The 23,787-nt window shown below is 42.8% G+C and overlaps 1 protein-coding gene across 1 annotated transcript in view; it reads left to right on the top strand.

The window, feature by feature from the left end:
• LOC120927755 (transmembrane protein 211-like) overlaps nucleotides 1-23,787 on the top strand; it is a 262,250-nt gene that overhangs the window by 108,640 nt on the left and 129,823 nt on the right. Inside the window, exon 2 of the mRNA XM_040338650.1 lies at nucleotides 10,849-10,987. Within this exon, the coding sequence (XP_040194584.1) occupies nucleotides 10,849-10,987 (139 nt within the window). The remainder of the gene's footprint in view (nucleotides 1-10,848; nucleotides 10,988-23,787) is intronic.

Here is a 23,787-nt window from a genome sequence, read left to right as displayed (position 1 = left end):
ACATCCCTTGTAATAGAAATAGTGTGTGACAGGTTGGAAAGCATGAGATTGTGAAAAAAAATTCACAGATCTCATGCTTACTAACTACATCTCTATGCTCGTCATGTGACAAGACAAGATATCCCCCCACAAAGCCCGGGACGTAATATGACGTCCACCCAGGATGGTAGATCCCATTACTATGGCTGGGTATTGAAGTGATTAAAAAAACAGTAATAATCCCAAAACCAAAAATGTAATGTATTGCAATTTACCAATCATTAGATGAGGTGGCTGCATTAGTTTTCTAGTTTTAGGCTTTTCCCCCTCTGTTTTCACCTGGTGATTTGTCCAGTAACACACCACCTGTATTCAGCCTCGTACACACGATCAGATTTTCCGCGAAAAAGCTGAAGTTAGAAGCTGATTGGTTGCTATGCACAGCCGCACCAGATTCTGTAAGCACCAGTTTTAGCACACCCCCTCCCTTGTGACTAGGTATACCCGGTATTCGTCAGGTACCCATGCCTGAGTTCAGATTGTAGGAAAGCAAGCTATAAAATAGGGCAGTTGCCAAACAAGCTGAATGACTTTTTTCGATTTCTCTATATTATATTCAAGTTGATTTCTGCGTGGCCCACCAGGGAATTTACAATATCCTTATGTAAATAACGTTGTTTTTGTGTTAAGCGCTCTCTCAGGGAATGCTTAAGATTCAGTATATATTGGTTTTGTGAGATTTACATATTAACTAAGCAGTGACCTTCCCATACACCCTCAGAAAACAATCATTTAAAAAAGATAAAATCAATAATCTCCGAAGCAGTGCTTTACAAATTTCATGGCTCTTCATATTAAAGTCGTATTTCAGTCCAATGAGTCATCCTTTATGGTTCCTGTATGGTACTCACGCTATACCTTCTGGGGTGTCAGGCAGATGTCATGGACAAAACCATTTTCTTTGCTAAATGTTGTTTTATTTTCCCCCTTTGACAATATATATCAGCCGTGGCATTGGTGTTTAGCTCACATTTGAACCAAACTTATTGCTAGCTTCTTTGTAAAATGTATGGTGTATCAATATTAATATGTCGCAGGTGCAACATTTGTAAAGGCAATAGGTTAATAAATTGGTATTTGGGTAAAAGATAACATTAGGAATGAGCCGAACAACGCCATTCCCCCCCCCCCCCTCAGTTCGCACAAACAGGCGAAAAGTTTGAGCGAACATGCAAACCCTATTAAAGTCTATGCGACACGAACATAAAAAAAAACGAAAGTGCGAATTTTAAAGGCTTTTATGCAAGTTATTGCCATAAAAAGTGTTTGGGGACCCGGGTCCTGCCCCAGGGGACATGTATCACTGCAAATTTCTTTTTTTAAAACACATTTTTTTTTAGGAGAAGTGATTTTAATAATGCCTAAAGTGAAGCAAAGCACCCTCCCCATGTTGAGGACAAGCGGCCTGGTACCCCCCCCCCCCCTTTTTATGGCCTGCCAGCCTACTTGCTCGTATAAGGGTCTAGTATGGATTTCGGGGGGACCCCCATGCCAATTTTTTTAATTTTGGCTTGGAGTTCCGCTTAAAATCTATGCCAGACCAAAAAGGCCTTGTATGGATTGGGGGGGGGGGGGCTAAGGGCCTGGTATGGACTTTGGGGGGAGACCCTATTCCAATTTTTTCTTAATTCTGTCATAGGGTTCCCCTTAACCACTTTAATACACTGTATTATATACTCTGCACTGACTATATATATATATATATATATATATATATATATATATATATATGAAGGCCAGTATGGTGGCCTGAGTTTATGGGAGGAGCCCGGAGGGTATTTAAGCAGCCCACTCAGTGTTTTTTTAAGTGATAGATATATGAAGAATGAGGTTTGCAAGATAGTGTCTTTTGCCTAAAAATGTTAAAGCTATAAAAGTGTCCCTCTTGGCTATGTCGAAAGTGGAGAAGCACGCCAGTGGTCATTTTATTAAGAAAAACAGCCAAGTGAATCACCGCAGAAGTCCTACAGAGCGCACTACTATGAATACCAGCTGTGCACTAAATCACATTTGCCGCCAGGGCTTCCTGGTCATTGTATTATACTTCATATCCAAGATTGTTCTTTATTGTTTTTCAGACCGATAAAAGTGAAGGTCAGATCTTCCATGTCTATGAACTGTATTTAGTGAACACATCATAGAAGTGTGTTCATTTATACACTGTTTATATATACTGTATACATGACATTGAGGTTATACTGTTGTGTTTCTATTTTATTGTATTACACTATATTTTTATTATTACTACCATAGTAATATTATACTACTACCCAACTCTTATGCCGCGTACACACAACCGTTTTTCGGGTGGTAAAAAATTAAGTTTTTAATGGTCTAGAAAAAACAACGTTTTCAACCCGATCGTTAAAACGGCCTTGCCTACACACGATCGTGGAAAAAAAAATGCTCTAGCAAAGCGCGGTGACGTACAACGCATACGACAGCACTATAAAGGGGAAGTTCCATTTGGATGGCACCACCCTTTGGGCTGCTTTTGCTGATTTTGTGTTAGTAAAAGACGATTCGTGCTTTTCAGTCTGTTACAGCGTAATGAAAGTGCTTACTCCATTACAAACGCTAGTTTTACCAGAATGAGTGCTCCAGTCTCATAACTTGCTTCTGAGCATGCGCGTTTTTTTCACGTCGTTAAAGCCCACACACGACCATTTTTTACGACGCTAAAAACATTGTGAAAAATTAGAGCATGTTCTAAATTTTTAATGGCCATTTTTTACATCGTGAAAAATGCTCTGGAGCCCACACATGATAGTTTTTAATGACATAAAAAAAACGTCAATTTTACCAACCCGGAAAATGGTTGTGTGTACGCGGCATTAGGCTGCTTTCACACTGAGGCACTTTGCAGGCGCTATTGTGCTAAAAGTAGCACCTGCAATGCGCCCAGAAAGAGCCGCTCCATTCTATCCAGTGTGAAAGCCCTCAGGCGCTGGCAGGACGCTAAAAAAAGTCCTACCAGCCGCATCTTTGAGGCGCGGTAGGAGCGGTAAATATACCGTCCTATAGCGCCCCTGCCCATTGAAAACAATGGGGTAGCGCCTCCAACCCATCTGAAAAACGCCGCAAAGAGGCGTTTTTGCGGGCGGGTTTAACCCTTTTTCTGCCGCTAGTGGGGGTTAAAAACGGAGCGCTAGCGGCCGAAAATCACGGCAAACAAAACGGTAAAATGCCTACAGGGATGTGCAGTGAGGATAACAGTGTGTGTGTTTTTTCCCCAAATAACAATTTTATTTATACATTTTCGTTATGGTCATACGTAATTGTGTGTGTTTTTTTTAAAGTGAACAGTGACATCACTTTTGTCGGTCATAGCATTTTAGAAGAAATGACCTCTGATTTGCATCAATAACATATATTTCCTGTATGCACTTCCTAATGGAGAGCATATACAAATATAGACAGCTCAAATGTTTTCATTAACTGGTTTCTGCCTCGATTGCAAGGCTGCATCCTCTGGTCATTTCCACCTCTAGAATAAAGGACCTACACAATTGCACATTTAAACTGTGTATTGTAACCCTTATTTGTGCTGATCAGTTTAAAAACCATTGTAAGCGAACAATACAGGCAGAGGGCGAGGGATCAGGGAGCACACCTCCTGGACATTGTGGAGCTCCTATGTAAAAAGTAAGCTAAAAGAAAATTCCTTGCTGCACATGTTATCCAATCAGCTGTCTACTATCTTTTCTGTTCAACAGTCATGAATATGAAACAAGGATTCTGGATGGTTGCTGTAGGCATCTGAAAATTATGTTTTTTATTTTTAAGCCTCTATGGAATATGAGCATACAAATATATTTGATATAAAAATGCATTTTATATACAACTATATAAATTAGACCAAAATGAGGGACAAATGAGGAGGAAAGAGGGGCAAAGGGGCTTTGTTCCAAATCAGGGACAGTCCCTCGAAATGAGGGACAGTTGGGAGCTATGTGTTCACACGCATAGCTCATGAAGAAACGTATCTACAGAAAAGAGCCCTGAACCATAGACAGCTCCTATACTTAGAAGGGAAGTGTACAACTGCACAATTAGGATGCTGCTTTCTAGTAAAATGTGGACACAGGCTTAAAGCGGAGTTCCACCCAAAAATGGAACTTCCGCTTAGCCCACTCCTCACCCCCTTACATGCCACATTTGGCATGTAATTTATTTTGGGGGGGGGGAGTGGGGGCTTCAGGAGAAGGGGACTTCCTGTCCCACTTCCTCCTTCCGCCGAGGGGCTGCAAAGGCGATTAAGCTTAATCGCCTTTTGGCAGCCCCTCCCTGTAGGCGATCGCCTAGGACACGTGACAGGTCCTAGGCGATCGCCTGTCCAATCAAGCAGCGCCGGGCCGCGCCGCTCACGCATGCGCAATGCCGCTCGCGCTTGCGCAGTGGGTGCCCGGCCGTTAAGCCGAAAGCTGTCACGGCCGGGTGCCCACAGTGACAATGAAGACGCCGGCCGGGGAGGGGGGGAGAAGAGCGGAGCCCCGGCCGGCGCGTCGCTGGAACGCTGGAGCAGGTAAGTGTCTGTTTATTAAATGCCAGCAGCTACACTTTTTGTAGCTGCTGACTTTTAATAAACATAAATATTGGCTGGAACTCCCCTTTAAGGGCTTCATCCCTCCCAAGCCTGTACAAAGCCTCTGGGCTCCAGAACCCAATCCAGGAGTTACTAATCCTATAGAATACTGCAAAATCCATTTTCTCTACTCAGAAGAGACATCATGGAGCCCCTTTACCTGCATAAATAAGATCCCTGGATAACATCTAACCTTCCTGACACCATGACAAGACATAGCACTGTCACAATATACATATGAAGTTTTCCAAAAGATAATTTACAACTTAAGTTGAATTCTGCCTTTGATGGCAGTGGCAACTCGCCCATTGGTGGCGCACTGGCACTGCCGCCTCTGACCCTGACCCCCTAATCTACATGCAGGGCGCCAGATGCATGGATTCCAATGGGGTTTTGGTTTTTCTTTTTTTTGAAGCACATGATTAGAGCACTGCGCCCCGAGCCCACACCCTTGTGTGACAATAGTGAATTAATATTCGCGATTGTCTTCCTGATTCTCCTCCCAGCAAATCAGGAAGCAGTTCCTGAAATCTGATTGGCCAGGGAGTCAAAGGACTCCCGGCCAATCGGGTCTCAGTCAGGACTCACTTCCTGTTCGGCCTGAAGGAGGAGCAATAGTCACGGAGCGAGGAGCTGCAGCCTGGATCCATGTCCGCCTGATCTGCCTCCTGGGTTTGGGGGCACTGCATTCTCATCCGTGTCCTGTGGGGAGGTGGGTGGGGAATTTCCGCATTCCCATCCCGTGTTGGCATTGGTTTGTCACCCCCCCAAATATTGAGCGTCAGCCGCCGCTGTTTGGTGGCTTACTTTACAACTTTGATCTTTACATGTTCCAGTATATGTAAAGGCAAAACTTTTATTTTGAATATATGGAATTGTGAAGGGTTAGACCAGCCATTCTCAACTAGGGTTCCTCTAGAGCAGGGGTGTCACATTCAATTTCGATGTGGGGCACATCAGCATTATGATTGCCCTCAAAAGGGTCGGTTGTCTCTGTAAGATTAGATGTCCAACGCATCCCCACCATCAGAAGTTGAGCCCCCCACTCTCCCTTTCACAGGGCAGCCATTACAAATCCCCTGCACAGCTTTAGGCAGGGCCCCCCTGGAGCAGAGAAACGGGGGGGGCCCTCCTATCTCCTGCCGCGAGATGATAAGCTGGGGGTTGGTGACGAATTACACAAAGTCAAGTCAAGTCTTCTCTTCTCTCCCCTGCCGCTAATGGCTAGAGGTGGGGGGTCCGACGAAAAAAAAAATGAAAAAAAAAAAAATGTAAAACAAAAACGGAGGGGGGGGAGGGGGAGATGGGGGTGTTACCCTGCCGCAAGTTTCTAAAGGTGGGGGGTCAAACGGAAAAAATAAATAAAATCAAATAAAAAAATAAAAACAGGGACAATCAGGCCCCTTACAGGGGTAATGCCTGTACCCCCTGATGGCGGCCCTGCCCTTACATTACAGTGTACCCCCCATTTTCTTATGCTGCTGCTGGGAAGATCAAAGCTGGATGCATTGTTTGAAAGCAGAAATTAAGGGTCTGAAGGAGGATTAGAGGAGGGCCACATGAAATGGCCTGGGGGGCCAGATTGGGCCCGCGGGCCTTGTGTTTGACACCTGTGCTCTAGAGGTTGCTAGGGAATCCTTGAGCTGTGACTGATTGACCTCACATTTGATAGGGCCTGAATATTTTGGAGGCCAATGCCACCAGGCAGAGCATTTGGCATGACACTGTTGATTTGTTTGGCTGTCTTTAAGGAGGACATTCTGACCACCACTCTAAAGGGGACATTTTTTTCACTGCCATGACCAAATTGGTTTTGAAAGGGGTTCCCCAACATTTGAAAATTATTTTAAAGGTTCTTCTAGACTAGAATACAAATGTTAGGTAAGACCCTCTGTCAAGTTCATCCAATAGAAGCACCCGTTCCAGCGACAACTATATAGGAAGAGACTTCTGCTTACTTTAGAGAGATTTACCCACATTTCCTTTTGCATTTCCAGGGCAGAGAGATAAAAAAATCTACAAAACAAAAAAAAAATTGCCTGGAGGGGTTTTAACACCCCCTCTCAATGCTCTACACACAACTTAAAAAAGGTTTTGGGTTTATAGCCACTTTAAACAATTTAAGTGCCTAAGGCCTCGTATACACGACCGTTTTCCTTAACAGAATCCATCAAGAAACTTGGTGGCAGAGCATTTTTGCAGAGGAAAACGGTTGTGTATATGTTTTTCATCGAGAAAACTGTCGAGGAACTTGACGAGAAAAAAAGAGAATAAGTTCTCTTTTTCCTCGACGGGAGTCTCAATTTCCTCGTCGTGTTCCTCGTCAGGCTGGTTTTCGACGAGAAACACGTTCGCGCATGCTCAGAATAAAGTATGAGATGGGAGCGCACCTTCGGTAAAAGTAGCGTTTGTAATGGAGATAGCACATTTGTCACGCTGTAACAGTCTGAAAAGTGCAAATCGTCTCTTACCAAACTTTTACTTAACACGCAGTAACATGAGATTAGCAAAAGCAGCCCCAAGGGTTGTGCCACTGGAATCGAACTTCCCCTGCCGTCATATGTGTTGTACGTCATTTGGTCTTGACAGTGTGTACGCAAAGAAAGCTTGTCAAGTTTCTCCACAAGCCTGACAAGGAACTCGTCGAGGAAAATTATGTTTTATTTACGATGAGTTCCTCGGTCGTGTGTACGAGGCCTAGGTGTTGCTATTACTTTCCAACAAATATATATATATTTTTTTATATTTGCTTGATTTTAATTGATTTATATAATACTGGAATGCTGCACATTGTATTATAATTATTATTCCTTTTATTATTCAATCATTCATGTGTTACTATAGAAACTCCTGCCCCTTTCGGTGCAATTCCCTCTGAATTGCCTGCCACTGAACAGTGTGGGTCAAGTTGTTAAGACATTTTCAAGGCTTCCTGCTGGCTCAGTTGTATAAAAAAAAACAATTTGGTGTCATCCTGATATCATCACATTTGCTGTTCTCTGGATTTTAGTTCAAATGGGAAGGAAGAGCCAGCTGTTATTCTCATGGGAGCAGAGATGATTCTCTATAATTTGTTTTTTCACTGAGCATTGTGTTTCTGTTCCACCATTGCCACATGCAGACTAAGCATGAGGTTTAAAGCCTCATTACAGTGAAAATAGATCCAAAATAAGAAACTGTCTTAGCATTCATTTACAAATATTTATTTTAGAGTTCTTATACACATATAAAACTGCACTTAACATATTGAAGTGTTCTTTGATACCTACAGTGGTGTAAAATCATAAACCTTTACTGCATTATTTAAACCAAATGTTGTCCTCTGTTGCCCCACTTGATTTTCCCCACTCACACTAATTCCCATATTGGTTCAACAGGCTGCTAAACAGGGGGGCCCCAGGCAGCTTTACAGTTTATTTGTGCAAAATAAAAAAATAATGCTTTCTTATATACACCCCCTCTACTACTTGGTTAGGAGGGTGTATATTTACATTTTCCTTAGCCCTCTGTTGACCTGATGGTGAGAGCAGAAATGGTCCGTTTTATACATTTTCGGGCCTATTTACATACTATTGTGGGTCCGCCCCTCCTCCACATGTTGGGGTGCTTCTGGCTGTTCAATTAGTTCCGACAAGCAGCCGCTGCCCACTGCCCTTCCCTGGCGGAGTGATTTTGTGATGCTGTGCTTAGCTCCGGTCCTCAGGTGCCAAGAGACTGATGTGAGAAGAGGCGGGCAGCGGCTGACAAGGGAGCAGGGGGAGTTGGACTGCATGAATGCATAGGGGTAGATGAATATCTGATTCTGGATAGAATCCTCTAACTGTGGAGGGATTGAAGACAAGGCATAGTTTGCCAAAAGTAACCCCTCAAAAAACATAATTTCCCTATTAATTTAGTGACTCCTTTTGTGATTTCATCAAAATGTACACACTGACTGCATGATCTGATAAGGTCATTTCACATTTTCATTTTAAGCCCTGTACACACGGCCCAGAATCTTGTCAGGAAAAAAACGTAGTTTTTCCTGACAAGATTCTTGCCAAGAATCTCTTGCCGGCCGAGTGTACAGACATTCCATTCAAAAGAACCGCGGTTCTTTTGAATGGCAAGAAAGCGGTGATGTCATCAAGTACGACCAGCTTACGCTCGTCAAATTCGATCCCATCGCCGCCATCTTGCTGCACCCTACACTGCCCTTGGAAGCTACCATGCATGCGTCTAAGTCATTTCGAGCATGAGCGGGCTTCCACGGCGACAGGTAAGTATACCGACGCTCGGGTTTCTCGACAGGAAAACACTGCCGAGAATCACGACGAGGAAAATAGAGAGCAGGTTCTCTATTTTTCTCGTCGAGATTCTGGGCAGTTTTCTTGACGAGAAACCTGAAAGCCTCGTACACACGCTTGGTATACTCGGCAAGAAAGCTCTGCCAGCAGTTTTCTTGCTGGTTCTTGCTGAGAAAACCGCGCGTGTGTTCGAGGCTTTAGTGTTTTTGCAGGTTTTATTCAGTTACCGGTAACTGGACCTGCTTATATGCCAAAAATTCTGTATGTTGTCCTATTTTTTTAAATCGCAGGACACTAGTGTACGTACTAGCGTTTTAGGAATCAATAGGATAATGGAAACAAAGTAATCCCCCTTTATCAGGGCTCTGCCCTGGTTTTATGAACCGTGGTATACCCACCTGGATAGATATCTCAAAAGGAGAAAACAAGAAGGTATTTATAGCTCAATGGCTGTGTAGTGGAGTTGCCAGGAATCAACTCCAACTGGGAATATTAGTATTTATGCTGATTACATTTTTTTATTGGTTGTGATACCTGATACTACCAAGTGTGTTTAGGAGGTATGCTGGTTATTTTCTTCTGAGTGCATTTCAAACCTCAGGAGGCAGGAAACCACTGTTCACTTTTTCTTTGGAGACATTTTAAATCAGAGCACTGGTGACAGAGCCCTGTAGCATGGAGGGTAAACCATTGACACTTGTGCTGATAATGGACCTTGTCCACTTGTTGGTCCAGAGTCTCATCACATTGTTTGAAAATGTTGTTTCTATTCACATATTTACAATATCAGTGTAATAAATGGTTTATATGTTACTACAGACCATTCACTGTCAGCTTTATTTCAAATGCAGCGGGTAAAATAAGTACTGAACACGTCACAGGTTTTCTAGGTAAATAAATGTTTAAAGCGGAGGTCGGACGATTTTTTTTTTTTAAAGTCAGATACAAATACTGCAGCTGCTGACTTTTAAAAAAAGGACACTTACCTGTCCTGGGCGCCTGCGATGTCGGCACCCAAAGCCGATCTCTCCCTCGGGTGCTGGTGCCGCTATCTTCCGTAAGTGAATAAGAAAGTGAAGCCTTGCAGCTTCACTTCCTGGTCCCCTACTGTGCATGTGCGACTTGCGCTGCGAGTTCCCACTGGTCCATGCTGTCTTCTGGGACCTGTGTGTCTCCCAGAAGAAACCGGGGGCGGGAGGGGGGGAGTGGCGTAGATACCCACGGGTGGCTCCGGTATCTATGCCCAGAAGTGGGAGCAAAATCCCTGTATTACACAGGTATCTGCTCCCCTGAAAGGTGTCAAATGTGACACCGGAGGGAAGGAGGGTTTCGAAAAGAGAAGTTACATTTTTGGGTGGATCTCCGCTTTAAGGTGCTATTGACATTACATTTTCACATGTCGGTAACAACCCATGCAATCCATACATGCAAAGAAACCAAAACAAATAAGTTCAAAAATTAAGTTATGTGTAATAAAATGGAATGACACAGGGATAAAGTATTGAACTAACTGAAATGTATTTAATACTTGGTACAAAATCCTTTGTTGGTAAGGACAGCTTTCAGACACCTCCTGTATGGAGAAACTAGTCGCATGCATTGCTCAGGAGGTGTGATTTTGGGCCAATCTTCCACACAAACAGTCTTCAAATCTTGAAGGTTCCATGGGCCTCTTCTATGAACGCTGAACTTTAGTACTTTCCATAGATTTTCTATTGCATTCAAGTCAGATGATTGGCAAGGCATGGTGGGAATTACAGTTCCTTGATAGCTGCATGTTGTCCATGATTGGTTTAGGCCTTATATCGCACTACATATTATAGGTACAATTCTTTGATGATAGGTTGCCTTATAAGTATAACTTGACATATTCTCCCTGTTGTGTTTAAGCCTTTGTGTATAATTAACTGACAGAGCCATTTTTTTATGTGATTCCAGACAAGTGCCGTGCTGTGTTCTGGAGGTTGTGCTCTTCTGGTTATGAGCTGTCTGCTAGCCATCGTGACCTTGTTTCTTCCCAGTGGATTGTGTGAAAGACGGCTGTGTACGCTCGCAGGATACATGCAGACAGCAGCAGGTAACCTTCTACTTGAGGTTTAAAGATCAAAATCATTTCGTTAGTGTAACTTTTATGCGTGAAGTAGAGCAGGCAGCTTCTGGCTATCTGAAGGATATTGAAGTACAAGGAACTACAGGCACTGAGGTGCCGTGGCTGTAGATAATTATTCATGTATTTGTATTTAGGGCATTGGCAATGATGCCCAACACGTGGACCTCCTGACTTAGCTTTGCAACCCTCTTGGTCTGCATTTCAGTTTGGAGTGCAATCAAGGCTTCATAAACATTTTCCCACCAGAACTGTAACTAACAGCCAAAGGCCCTTTTGATAAATCCAAACATAGTTCTCCACCCTTTATTTCTTAAAAATAAACGTTTGTCAGCCCCACAAAACCTTTAGGCAGCAATTTTTCAACAAAAAAATAGTTATGTTCACTTTCAGCACATACAAAAGGCTTCCTTGTGGGTTAACGTAAATATATGCTTTGTCTATACAGGAAACATCAAAAGGGGCACTTTAATGCAGACCTCCGCAGACACATATGCAACACTTTTTTTTAATGCCATTTATGTTTTCTTTAGCCAGAAAAGGAAAGTTGAGAAAGTCATAGTTTACACATGCTCTCCATGTGACAGCACTGATTGGCCCAACACTGTTACGTGTTCCGTTGTAACTGAAGTACAGATTATCCCATTTGGCTCCCAGCAGGAGTAGTGGGCAATCAAATGGAATTGAATGTTGCTGTGGATGGGGGAATTAAAGCAAAATGGCTGCTTTGCCCTGAAAGGGAAAAGAACAGGTTTGCTTAAAGTTACCCGCAGACTAAAGTTATTATCCGTCACTGTTTGCTGGGGACAGTTCCGGTTTTGAGGGGGTCTGCTCCTGCAAGCAAGTCCTGGCAATGTCCCCAGTGGCCCGACAGACTCTACTGAATTTTGGGTACATTCACGCTATAGTGCTGGAAGTGACGTCTAGATGTCATTCTTTACTTTGTGTACGGGAAGAGGGGGTGGAAGTGACGTCTAGATGTCATTCTTTACTGAGTGTACGGGAAGAAGGGGTGGAAGTGACGTCTAGATGTCACTCTTTACTGAGTGTATGGGAAGAAGGGGTGGAAGTGACGTCTAGATGTCACTCTTTACTGAGTGTACGGGAAGAAGGGGTGGAAGTGACGTATAGATGTCACTCTTTATTGAGTGTACGGGAACAAGGGGTGGAAGTGATGTCTAGATGTCACTCTTTACTGAGTGTACGGGAAGAAGGGGTGGAAGTGACGTATAGATGTCACTCTTTATTGAGTGTACGGGAACAAGGGGTGGAAGTGATGTCTAGATGTCACTCTTTACTGCGTGTACGGGAAGAAGGGGTGGAAGTGACGTATAGATGTCACTCTTTATTGAGTGTACGGGAAGAAGGGGTGGAAGTGACATTTAGATGTCACTCTTTATTGAGTGTACGGGAAGAAGGGGTGGAAGTGACATCTAGATGTCACTCTTTATTGAGTGTATGGGAAGAAGGGGTGTACTGCCATTTTGCCATGTATTATGACAGCAGGATGCTCATAGGACCCTTATCCATCCAGTGATCTCCTGCAGATAAATCCCTAAGTAAATGATAGTTTGTGTCTGAATTTCTGTATGTTCACTGGGTACCCTTACCAGTTTACTGATTAATTTTTCTTGGACTCCTCTTTACAGTCAATGTCTCAGGCAATCAGGCTGAGAGTAGGGTATTTACTGCTTTTTTACACACTCTCTTTCTTTTCAATGTGAGCATAAAAAAATTAGTCTGATTATTAGTAATGTCCTGCCATTATATTGAAGCATCTACGTGCTCAGCGGGTGGAGTTATGTGTGCCACATTGTGCATTAGAAGGTGCACTTTGCAAGCACATTTTTCTTCTTAACGACTGACACCATGATACCTGATACATAGATACCTTCTAGCCATCCTTCCTAACTATTTTGCATGCATATATTAGTGCCACTTATTTAAAATCTGTTTATTTTGTCTTTATACCTCACATTTCTACCTCTTGCTCCAAAAGTCTGTGAATTGTTTGGGGGCATATTAAAGTGGTTGTAACCCCTCACATGTACCCAGTGAAGTGAACAACCTCAGATAATACACAGAGATTAAACAAATGGGGGGCATGCTTTTGTGGGTGTGACTACAAATAGGGGCATGCTTTTGTGGGTGTGGTTAAGAATAGCCATCTGGGTGTCCCCAGATTTTACTTTGAAAATCTTTGTTGTCTTGTACAGATATGAGGTAATAGTTTCCAAGTCCAGATATTTTTCATAAGATTTAAAATTATCGTCTGTGACTATGAAGATGGGAAGGAGCAATCAGTAACATGCCTCTATTGCTATTTTTTTTATTCTTCTGATAAATTGGTGTTAATGATAATCCCACTTCCTACTTTGTATCCTTCCCTCTTCACAGAACCACACCTAAAAAGGGCTTAAGAGTACATTAGTACAAACAGGCAAAATCTGACCAGCTTCTAAACAGAGGAGTATGGCCAAAGCTTTTATACTTCTCGTAGGCATCACCGGTCCGGAGTACACTTATTTTCATTCTCCTGTGACCCAGAGTTAGATGATAGCAGGCTATTGCCCAAAGTCAGCTGATGTGGCAGCGAAAGGATCTTGATAATATTGTCAGGAGGATCCACCTATTTGCCACCTTTCAATGCTTGGCTGAGAGCCAGAGCTAGAGCCAGTCGTGCCCGCCACATCCCCTGCCCAATGCTCTAGTGAGTGTTGACAGAACAGAGAGCGTTGACTGACTGCTGCTCTCAGCCCTGAACAGACCAAAAACTGAGCAATCAGTGGTCACTTAGTTCTCGGTCTTATAGCCGGCATGGGGCAGCTGCATCGTATAGTTACAGTATGAAGGTTTGATTTTTATTCATCCCATACGTTCCCTTAAATTTATAGCCAGCATAAGATAGCATTTAGCATACCTATAAAATGGATGTGAAAGATGGATAATATTGTTTTATTCTGTATTGATGATAATGTGCCGCTAAAACAGTGACCTCATTGAACCATGTGTTATTGCACTCTTTTGCGCTTATTTCATTGGGCTCTTATTTTTCTGCAATCATTTTAGTAACCATTGTTGCATCTCTGGTTGTTGGACATACAGAGTAACTATATATTTGAAACCAATGCAATAAACTCAGGGCTCAAGTCCTGCGGGAATGTGTGGGAACGGAGTTCCTGCACTTTTTTTACAGCAGTAACTCAGTTCCCTTTGCAGGACTAGAGCAGCTGTGAGCAGCCGAGCCGCCCGAGCCAATCCTTCACTAAGTGGTGATGCCCAGCTCGAGTCACTGTCAGGGGCAGGCGAACCTTAGTAATCCTTTATGTTACTGGCCGCTTCCTGTATATGGATTCGTCAGGTAGTGTGCGGGTTTTCCATTACTTCCTCGATGCCGCAATGTCCCCTGGGAGCTTTTGTCATTGAAGAGGAGTATTGGGGCTGCTTAGTGCAAAATCACTGCAAAAAAACAGGTAAGTATGACATGTTTTTTTTTTGTTTGCCTTTAATATCACTTTAAGCTATTAAAGATACAAGCTTTCTAACCAATTGGGTTTATTTGTTAGAAATTCTACATGTTGTTATTATATAATACTTATTTTAGACATGTTAAAAATGTTATCAATTAAAACTCAACACTTCCTACAGACTTGTAAAGTTAAATCTAAAATACAAGCAGGAAGAAAAAAAACCAGCATTCAGGTTTATGCTGCAAGATTGTTACACATCCCAAATAATGCAGAATTCTTGTGTCCAACTTCCTTCCTTCCTTCCTTCTACTCTCCCTGTATTTTATAGCTCTTAGCACTGTTTATCTGTCACATGTCAACCACTCATCTGCGATGAAATCAGCTTTAGAACAAATATAAAAATACCATGAAGATCTCCACCCAAATTATAAAAATATGCTCTAAAACTAGAAGAATACATTTCCTCTTCATATACTGTAAATGATAGGTTGGTATGGTTGTAAGCTTTGGTTGATTACAGTACTGAGTTCATATAACTGGTCACTTTTATCCTAAGTCTGCGCCTAGAAGGATTATGTGGATTAGCAGCAGACAATGAACTGTAACTATGCTGTATTTCATTGTGGAGGCTTGATTTGAAAATAATTAGTTAATTTACTGTTAGGAAGGTTTGTTGGAGTCATAGTCCTTCATGCAGAGGCACTTGCATCAGGGAAAAGAGTCCTATAACCATTGTTTCCATTACAGCTCTTACACCCTATACAGCAGGGGTAGGCAACCTTTGAGAGATGGAGATCTACTTGAACAACACTAATGAAGTAAAAAGGTGTGCACTCTGCAGAGAATGAAAGGTTTACTAGTGCATTACACTCAGAATGCAGTGATCATGAATCAAGAATAAAGGGTTAAGGAGTGTATTACGCTCAAAATGCAGAGTTTAGGAGTGCGTTTTATGCTCAGAATGCAGGGATCAGGAGTGAGTTTTACACTCAGAATGCAGAGTTCAGGAGTGCGCTTTATGCACAGAATGCAGGAATCGGGAGTGCGTTGCGCTCAGAATGCAGGGTTCAGGGGGGTGATGTGAAGGGTGGTAGAGGACACTGCTAGGGGGGTAACTCTGCCCATAACAGTGTCCTCTGCCCCTTCACTTCACCCCCCCCCCACACACACACACTGGTGTCCTCTGCCCCCCCCTCACCTATAGCAGTAACCTCTGGCCCCCCTTTCCTCCCATAGCAGTGTCTTACCTTTTTCCACAGTGGAGACAGCACAGTTTGGGACAGAGGACGGGAGCTGGCAGAGTCAATTTTCATATTAGCAAGCTGGTGATTAGTTGCTTTGGACCACCCTGTGTCCTAACAACCAATCACCAGCGGTTTAACTTAAAAAAATCATTTGGCTGGCGGGTGTTGAATTTACTAAAGATGATTCCGTACCGCCATTTTTTTTAACCATTGGGGGGCCTGTGGCAGAGACTTAACCCCAAGTTTGAGTGACATTCTGGCTGCCAGGCTGGTGAGAGAGGCCTGTCGAGATGCGCTGTACCCACTCTGGCTAGAGTGGCAAAGTAAAAGTTGTCGTTGGAAGCAGGACTGTTTCCCTATCTGATTACACCTGAATCTGTCGTTCTCCATTTCTGCTATTTCTTCACTCTTCACCAAGTTCTAATATTTCACCCTGTTGGGTAATAAAAGCACAGAAAAGACACCTGTTGTGTGGACATTCCATTTACTACAACTCTCATCAAGTACCCTAGGAGATACAGAGGTAAAATGCCACCCAAAACAAACCAGCAGCTCCTTCGGGGGTAGTGTTACATATATATATATATATATATATATATATATATATATATACTGTATATATTCTTAAAGGATCACTAAAGGAAAAACATTTTTTTGCTGAAATGACTGTTTACAGGGTATAGAGACATAATAGTTAACTGATTCCTTTTAAAAACGATTAAAAATAGATAAAAATCAATCATATAATGTGCCTCTAAGGCCCCGTACACACGACCAAACATGTATGCTGAAACTGGTCCGCGGGCCAGTTTCAGCATACATGTTCGGTCGTGTGTAGGCGCGAGCGGGCCGAATTCCAGCAAACATTTGCCCGCCGGGCCTTTTCCCAGCAGACAAATATTCCTGGACGTGTTTTAAAACCGTCCGCTGGAATCCTGCCCGCTCGGACATGTACGGTCGTCAGTACAGACCTACCGTACATGTCCGAGCGCCCGCCGTCCCTCGCATGCGTCGAATGACTTTGACGCATGCGTGGAAGTCTTTAAATGGCAGGCCCGCCCACGTCGCCGCATCATCGTCGCGGCGACGACGCGGACACTCCCCACGTAGTGTTTACGCGCGGACTTCTGTACGTTGGTTTGTACAACCATCGTACAGAAGCCCTCTGGCAGGCATGTACGGTGAAAACGGTCCGACGGACCGCTTTCATCGTACATGTTTGCTCGTGTGTACCGGGCCTTAGATGCAAAAACGAAACTGAAAGTAGTTTAGTCTTTGCATGTTATTTTATGCCTCTGTGCTGGACAGTGCCATAGAGAGTCATGGCTAGGAAAACGAAACTAAACTCTCCCATGACTTTTTTCATACGGAGCCAGACAACCAGGAAGTGTCCACAACAGAGCAGTTTTACAGCAACATCAGAGCAAAAACGAGCAATGAGGACATGAAACCAGGACTGCAGTAAGGCAAAGGAAGCTATTTAGCTTAAAAAAAATTCCTTTAGTGACCCTTTAAGCCCAGCTTCCTTCTCGCCCTCAGTCCTAGCACATCCTGAGGCCTACTAGCAGGGTTTGTCTGACACACACATGCTCCCAGAGGTAAAGCCCCAAGGTAAGAGAGAGCTGATCAGATCCTTGCAAACATTTATCTTCTCCCCAGCCACAGCTTCTGGGCTAGCCTCCCATAGATTGGCTAAGGTCATATAACTATTTATTATCCAGTGACTGATCCTCCCACACTATTTCTAGAACATTCTTCCAGAGGCAGAAGCAATCAGCCATCAGGTTGTGGATATACCCGATCAGACCTAAAATGTAAATTGCTGCTCAGCTAGTTACAGCAAAGCCATATACTAAATGTAGTCAGTCCAAGGCAGCTGAGTTGCATCAATATCTGCCAATATATTAGGCACTCAAAGGACTTTCATAGGAGTTTGGCCGCTTTATCGCAGCTAAATTTTGACGAGTTACAGCCCACTTATATCAAGGTAGGTCTAACTTTTGGCAAAGGTGGGCTGTGACTTGCTAATACATCACTGCAATGAAGGAACTAAACCTTTCACAGACAAAGCAATAGGGACCTGAGAGGGGTTCTAATCCCTCTCCACTCTATCCATAACTCAACAAAAAGTTTTACCTTTAGTTATACTATAAATGGCAATCTGTGTTTTACAAATAAACTCACTCATTCTAAATAAATCTGCAAGTAATATATGTGTGGGCACGGTAATGGCCAGACATCCTTCTGTACATTGCCGAACTCCCTATTGCCCTCTTACCACCGCCCACCGCAGTGTCTTCCCACCATCTTCTCACCAGCCACAGGCGTTTCCTGGATAATAAGCTCTGAACACCCTGCCAAAGCTGCAGCAGTCTGTAGTCTTGCTGACTTTGGCAGACTTCCCCTTCATTGTAGATGAGTGAGCAAGAAAAAAAGATGTTGGATTACGACAGAATGCAGCCCTATCAGCTTTTTTTTTCTAACCAAGAAACAACACATTATAAATAACAGGTTGAAGGACTCGAATATCGACAAGGGAAAAATTTACTGGGCCTTTTTGATCAGGCTAATGGGTCAGACTCCACCAAACTCTCCCAGAATGCTACAGACCACATGGCCTTAAAAGCTCTGACACTAAGTAGCTCTGCAAATTACCATTTCAATTTGGTTAATGAGAAAGAATACTATGTATGAATTAGGTCAGAGCGCAAATGGGAGACACAGCAGTCATTGGGTGACGTTCATATTAGGCCTTTCCAGAATTCTTGTTCAGTAAAAGCCAGACAAAAAAAATAAAAAATAGCAACACATGTGTAAATATTCTGTGTTTCAAGCGAGAAATGTGAGCAGCGTTTACTATAGCTGAAATCCCTAGGAAACAAGCCATGTTACTACTCTGCAGCCTTATCTGTGAAGGTCTGAGCTAGCCCTGAAGGGAAGGCTGCTCCCATTGATGTCAGCAGTGCATGGAGCCTGCCACATCGCTTTTGATGGAACGCCTTGACATGCTGACAGCAGCAATCGTAAAATGACCAGTCTGCAAAGGAAAAAAATATCACACTGAAAGGAAACTGTTAGAAGGAAATGTCACAGGCAGCCCAAGAAAATGTATTACAAAACGCTGACTTGCTAGGTGGTGCTGTCAGATTTATACTTTAGGTAAAAAATACGAATGACCTGTAAATTAAAGTGTATCTAAACCCAAGAACAAAAATGTAATTAATGCCAGCTTAGCACTCCTTAGATGTGGTAGCTGCCAGTGCCAAGATGTATTTCCCTTTATTTTCTGGCTGTAACACATTTCTTGTTCTAGGATGACAATGCTCGCTGTATTTTATTGGTTGCACTAGATGGATTTGTGTTTTTTTTCAACCTTACTATATAGCTGTACATTATACATTGATGAGCAGTATTGTCACTCTTAGCTGCTTGCTCCTAATTTGGACAAGGGCTTTCTTAATGCACGGGCACCCCTGAACATTGCCCAGGGGCCCCAGGTGCATGGGGGCCCCATGATAATCTTGCATCACATAATTCTTGCTAACTGTCCTGGATTTTCAAGGACAGTAACAATTTTTACTAAGCTGTCTCTGGATGGCTGTGTACTGGGCAGCATTCCAAAACATGTACTGTGCCCTCCTGATCTCAGGATTGTGCCCTCCTGACCCCCCATGTAGGGTGCATTTCTGACTCCCCTCCTGTACTGTGCTCTTTGTGTTGATTAGTCTTTGATTTATGGCCTGTTTTCTTATTGTTTTCAATCAATAAAAGCACTAATAAATATATGTTTAATTCTATCAACTATTTATACTTTAATTCTTGAGATCAGGTGCATAAATTAGGGCAGTCTGATGGGAGCCCCAGTGTCTTACTTTGCCCAGGGGCCCATGATGCTATTAAGATGGCCCTGATTTGGACTACAACTTTTTTTCATTTTGAATAAAGTAAAGGAGGGTTATTTGTTATCCTGTGTCCCATTGAGAAATTTTCCTTTACTTCCTTTTACAGGAAATGAGGGGGAACCCCCTACAAGCGAGGAATCCCTTCACCAGGTCACCAGAACTAGTGTCCCCTTTTACAGGATTTCCTCTCTATTGCAGGTCTGGTGACAACGAAAAATTTTGTATTTTCTCTCACTTTCACTCTTAGTGATAACAGCATAAAATTAGACAGTGATTGTTCCTAACGCAAACACAGACAGCAATAAAAACCTGACAGGTGTTCTAATCCCTATCCACACTATCCCAAAAAAATAAAAAAAGTTTTGCCTTTTATCATAATTTAGAATCTTATATAGGCTTTTTCTTCGTTATGTAATTTCAAAAGCTGTTTTTAAATCTTCATCAAAAGAATATCTGGTGATCCTGCCTTGAGGGTCCTTGTTTTGGGACTTTCTATGTGGTGACAACGGTCTCCCAATTGTGCTTCTGTGTTGTTAACCCATCAAATGCTGCTCTGGTGGAGACTACAGGCAGACATATTTTTTGCAGGTATAATCCATCGTTGTCACTATCAGCTGGTGTAGAGGAATGGCGTTCGAACATGTGCATGTAGATAGGATGTGGCTGAAAGAAGATGGAGAACATTGGCAACATTGAAATACAAAAAGAATGAAACGAGGTTAAACAGTGTTCTATGCTACATGGTGCTTTAGGAAACCAAATAACATACAGTTAAGCCCCGTACACACAACTGGTTTTCCCGGCAGGAAAACTGCCAGGAGAGCTTTTGGCCGGGAAAACCGGACGTGTGTATGCTTCCTCGCAGTTTTCCCATTAGGGAAAATAGAGAACCTGCTCTCTATTTTCCCATCAGGATTCCCGATGACGTCATCGCCCAGCGCCGAGTGCGTTTCAGCCTGGAATGTGGAAGTGTGCCATGGATCATCTGCGTTTTCTCCATGCACCTGTTTCCTGCCTATAAAGGTATTCAGTTTACATAGAAACAGCGTTCTATTATTGTCGGCCATAGCCGTCTTGGCTACCAAGCTACAGGTACCATCTGTCCCTAAGGCTGAAGAGCATGCCATGCTGGATCCCTACTACTCTCCCTTAATGGGAAACAATTCCTTGCCTGAATCTGCGCTGTCAACCTAACAAGAGTTGCTGCGGACACCACAAGATATCCCCCACCAGGAGACCCTCCATAGAAGAATCCCTAAACTACGGAACTCCATTTCTGCTAAACTACAACAGGACTGATCCTCTGCAAATGGATAAGTAGCCATTATTTCACTTGTAGTGCCTGTAGAATCATTTACTACATATATTCCTTCTAATCAGTTGCTGTATTGAACTCTGGCTTACTAAGTACTAGCATACTGTTTGAGATTGTCTGTTGTGTTCTTGGCTACTTGTTGTGGAGTATCTTAAAGGGACATACACTCTCAAATTACCTGAGCTATATTTGCCTCTCTTACGCAACTACCAGTTGCCTACACCTTGCTTAATTACTACGCGCTTGACATAAGTTGTTACTTGTTTATGGGCCCATGCCCTAAGTTACTGAACATGTTCGCCTTAACTTTTCTATTCTAGGGGTTGAAGGTATTTCATACCTGCTCTCTTAGTGACCTAATGCATTCTTTATGTTAAAGTGATATGATGGGGAGAACCCCCAAACTCCTGTTCTCTGATTGGAGTGACGCCTGGGGTCCGATACTGATAATCACTTGCATACAGAAGTGCATTTGAATCTTCACATGCATTGTAATCTTTTAATGCTAGGGGTTGGACGCATGTTGTAATACCTCCGCCCTTAACGCATTCATATATGTGAGAGAGATGATGTAGTGACCCCCCAAACTCCTGTTCTCTGATTGGAGTGACGCCTGGGGCCTAGTACTGAAATCTCACATAGAGACATGCATTGAAATCCTTGCTAACCGCAGTTGTGGTTCACTCCCGTTCACCGTAGTTTGTGACACCGAGAAAACCGAGCGTGTGTACAGGGCTTGGGCAATTCATACTGAGCAAACCAGGGAAAAATACATAGGCAAAGGTTGCCTTCAATGAAAATGCTATGGCCAAGGGATAATTTGTTTCAAAGATATCAGAAGTTGGAGCTGTATGCAAATCTTTACCTTCTTTTTTACCACTTAGCCCCAAGCCTGTTTTTCATATTCGGCGTTTACAAGACTAAAACAGTTTTTTTTGCTAGAAAATTACTTAAAACCCCCAAACATTGTATATATATTTTTTCTAACACCCTAGAGAATAAGATGACGTCATTGCAATACTTTTTGTCACACCGTATATGCGCAGCGGTCTTACAAGCGCACTTTTTTTTGGAAAAAAATCACTTTTTTTAATTAAAAAATAAGACAACAATAAATTTGGCCCAATTTTTTTATATATTGTGAAAGATAATGTTACGCCGAGTAAAATGATACCCAACATGTCACGCTTAAAAATTGCGCCCGCTCATGGCATGGCGTCAAACTTTTACCCTTAAAAATCTCGATAGGCGACAGTTAAAAAATTCTATAGGTTGCATTTTTTGAGCTACAGAGTAGGTCTAGGGCTAGAATTATTGCTCTCGCTCTAACGATCGCGGCGATACCTCACTTATATGGTTTGAACACCGTTTTCATATGCGGGCGCTACTCTCTGCACACGAGCTCGTCAGGACGGGGCGCTTTAAAAAAAATTTTTGTTTGTTTTCTTATTTATTTTTATTGATTTTATAATTTTTTACACTGAAATAAAAACTAAAAATAAAAAATGTATCACTTTTATTCCTATTACAAGGAATGTAAACATCCCTTGTAATAGAAAAAAGCATGACAGGTCCTCTTAAATATGAGATCTGGGGTCAAAAAGACCTCAGATCTCATATTTAGACTTAAATGCAAAAAAAAAAAAAAAAAAAAAATGAAAATTTTGTCATTTAAAAAAATGACAACAAAAAAAACGTCTCTTTAAGACCCTGGGCGGGACTGACGTTTTGACGTCACTACCGCCCAGCAATGCTATGAGGACGGGTGGGGGCCATCTTGCCTTCACTCGCATCCTCACACAACAGGCAGCAGCACCCGATCGCCTCCGCCCCTCTCCCGCCACCGATAACAGCGATCTCGCGGCGAGACCGCCGTTATCGTTTACAGGACTGCCCACTGAAGAGATGGATATCTCGGTTGTGGCAGCAGCTGCTGCCATTACCGAGATATCCATCTTTAAAAACAGGACGTATATATACAGTGGGCGGGCGTTAACCGGTTAAACGTTGAGCTTAAAGCGGGGGTTCACCCTTAGAGGGCACTTTTTCCCCTTAGATTGATGCTCGTTTTCTCTAGGGGAATCGGCTATTTGTTTTAAAATATGTGCAGTACTTACCCGTTTAGGAGATGCATCCTCTCCGTCGCTTCCGGGTATGGGCTGCGGGAATGGGCGTTCCTTCTTGATTGACAGTCTTCCGAGAGGCTTCCGACGGTCGCATCCATCGCGTCACGATTTTCCGAAAGAAGCCGAACGTCGGTGCGCAGGCGCAGTATAGAGCTGCACCGACGTTCGGCTTCTTTCGGCTACGAGTGACGCGATGGATGCGACCGTCGGAAGCCTCTCGGAAGACTGTCAATCAAGAAGGAACGCCCGCTCCCGAAGACCCATACCCGGAAGCGACGGAAGAAGATGCATCTCGAAAACGGGTAAGTACTGCTCATATTTTAATACAAATAGCCGATTCCCCTAGACAAAACGAGCAGGAATCTAAGGGGAGAAATTTTTTTTTTTAATAAATGGGTGAACTCCCGCTTTAAGCTCCGTACTCACGATCCGAAAATCGTATGAAAAAATCCGATCATGACAGTTTATCCAATATTATTCTTATCAGACATGCATGGAATTTTTTTTCGTATGATACGAAATCGATCGTAAGATTTTTGTTTAATCAAGACAGCTGTCGATTGAATATGCAATACAAATGCATTACAACATATGACATCACTTCCAAATTTTTATTCTGTCGTATCAGAATTTTCGTGACTTTAGTAAACTCATCAGATTCAACATGAGATTAGCATGCAAAAAAAAAACAGACGATCATTCGTCCGATAATC

This window comes from Rana temporaria, chromosome 2 (assembly GCF_905171775.1).
Source record: "Rana temporaria chromosome 2, aRanTem1.1, whole genome shotgun sequence".
In the NCBI taxonomy this organism is placed as follows: domain Eukaryota; kingdom Metazoa; phylum Chordata; class Amphibia; order Anura; family Ranidae; genus Rana; species Rana temporaria.
The sequence above is the reverse complement of the archived record's forward strand: the minus strand, read 5'-3'. Positions and strand labels throughout refer to the sequence as shown.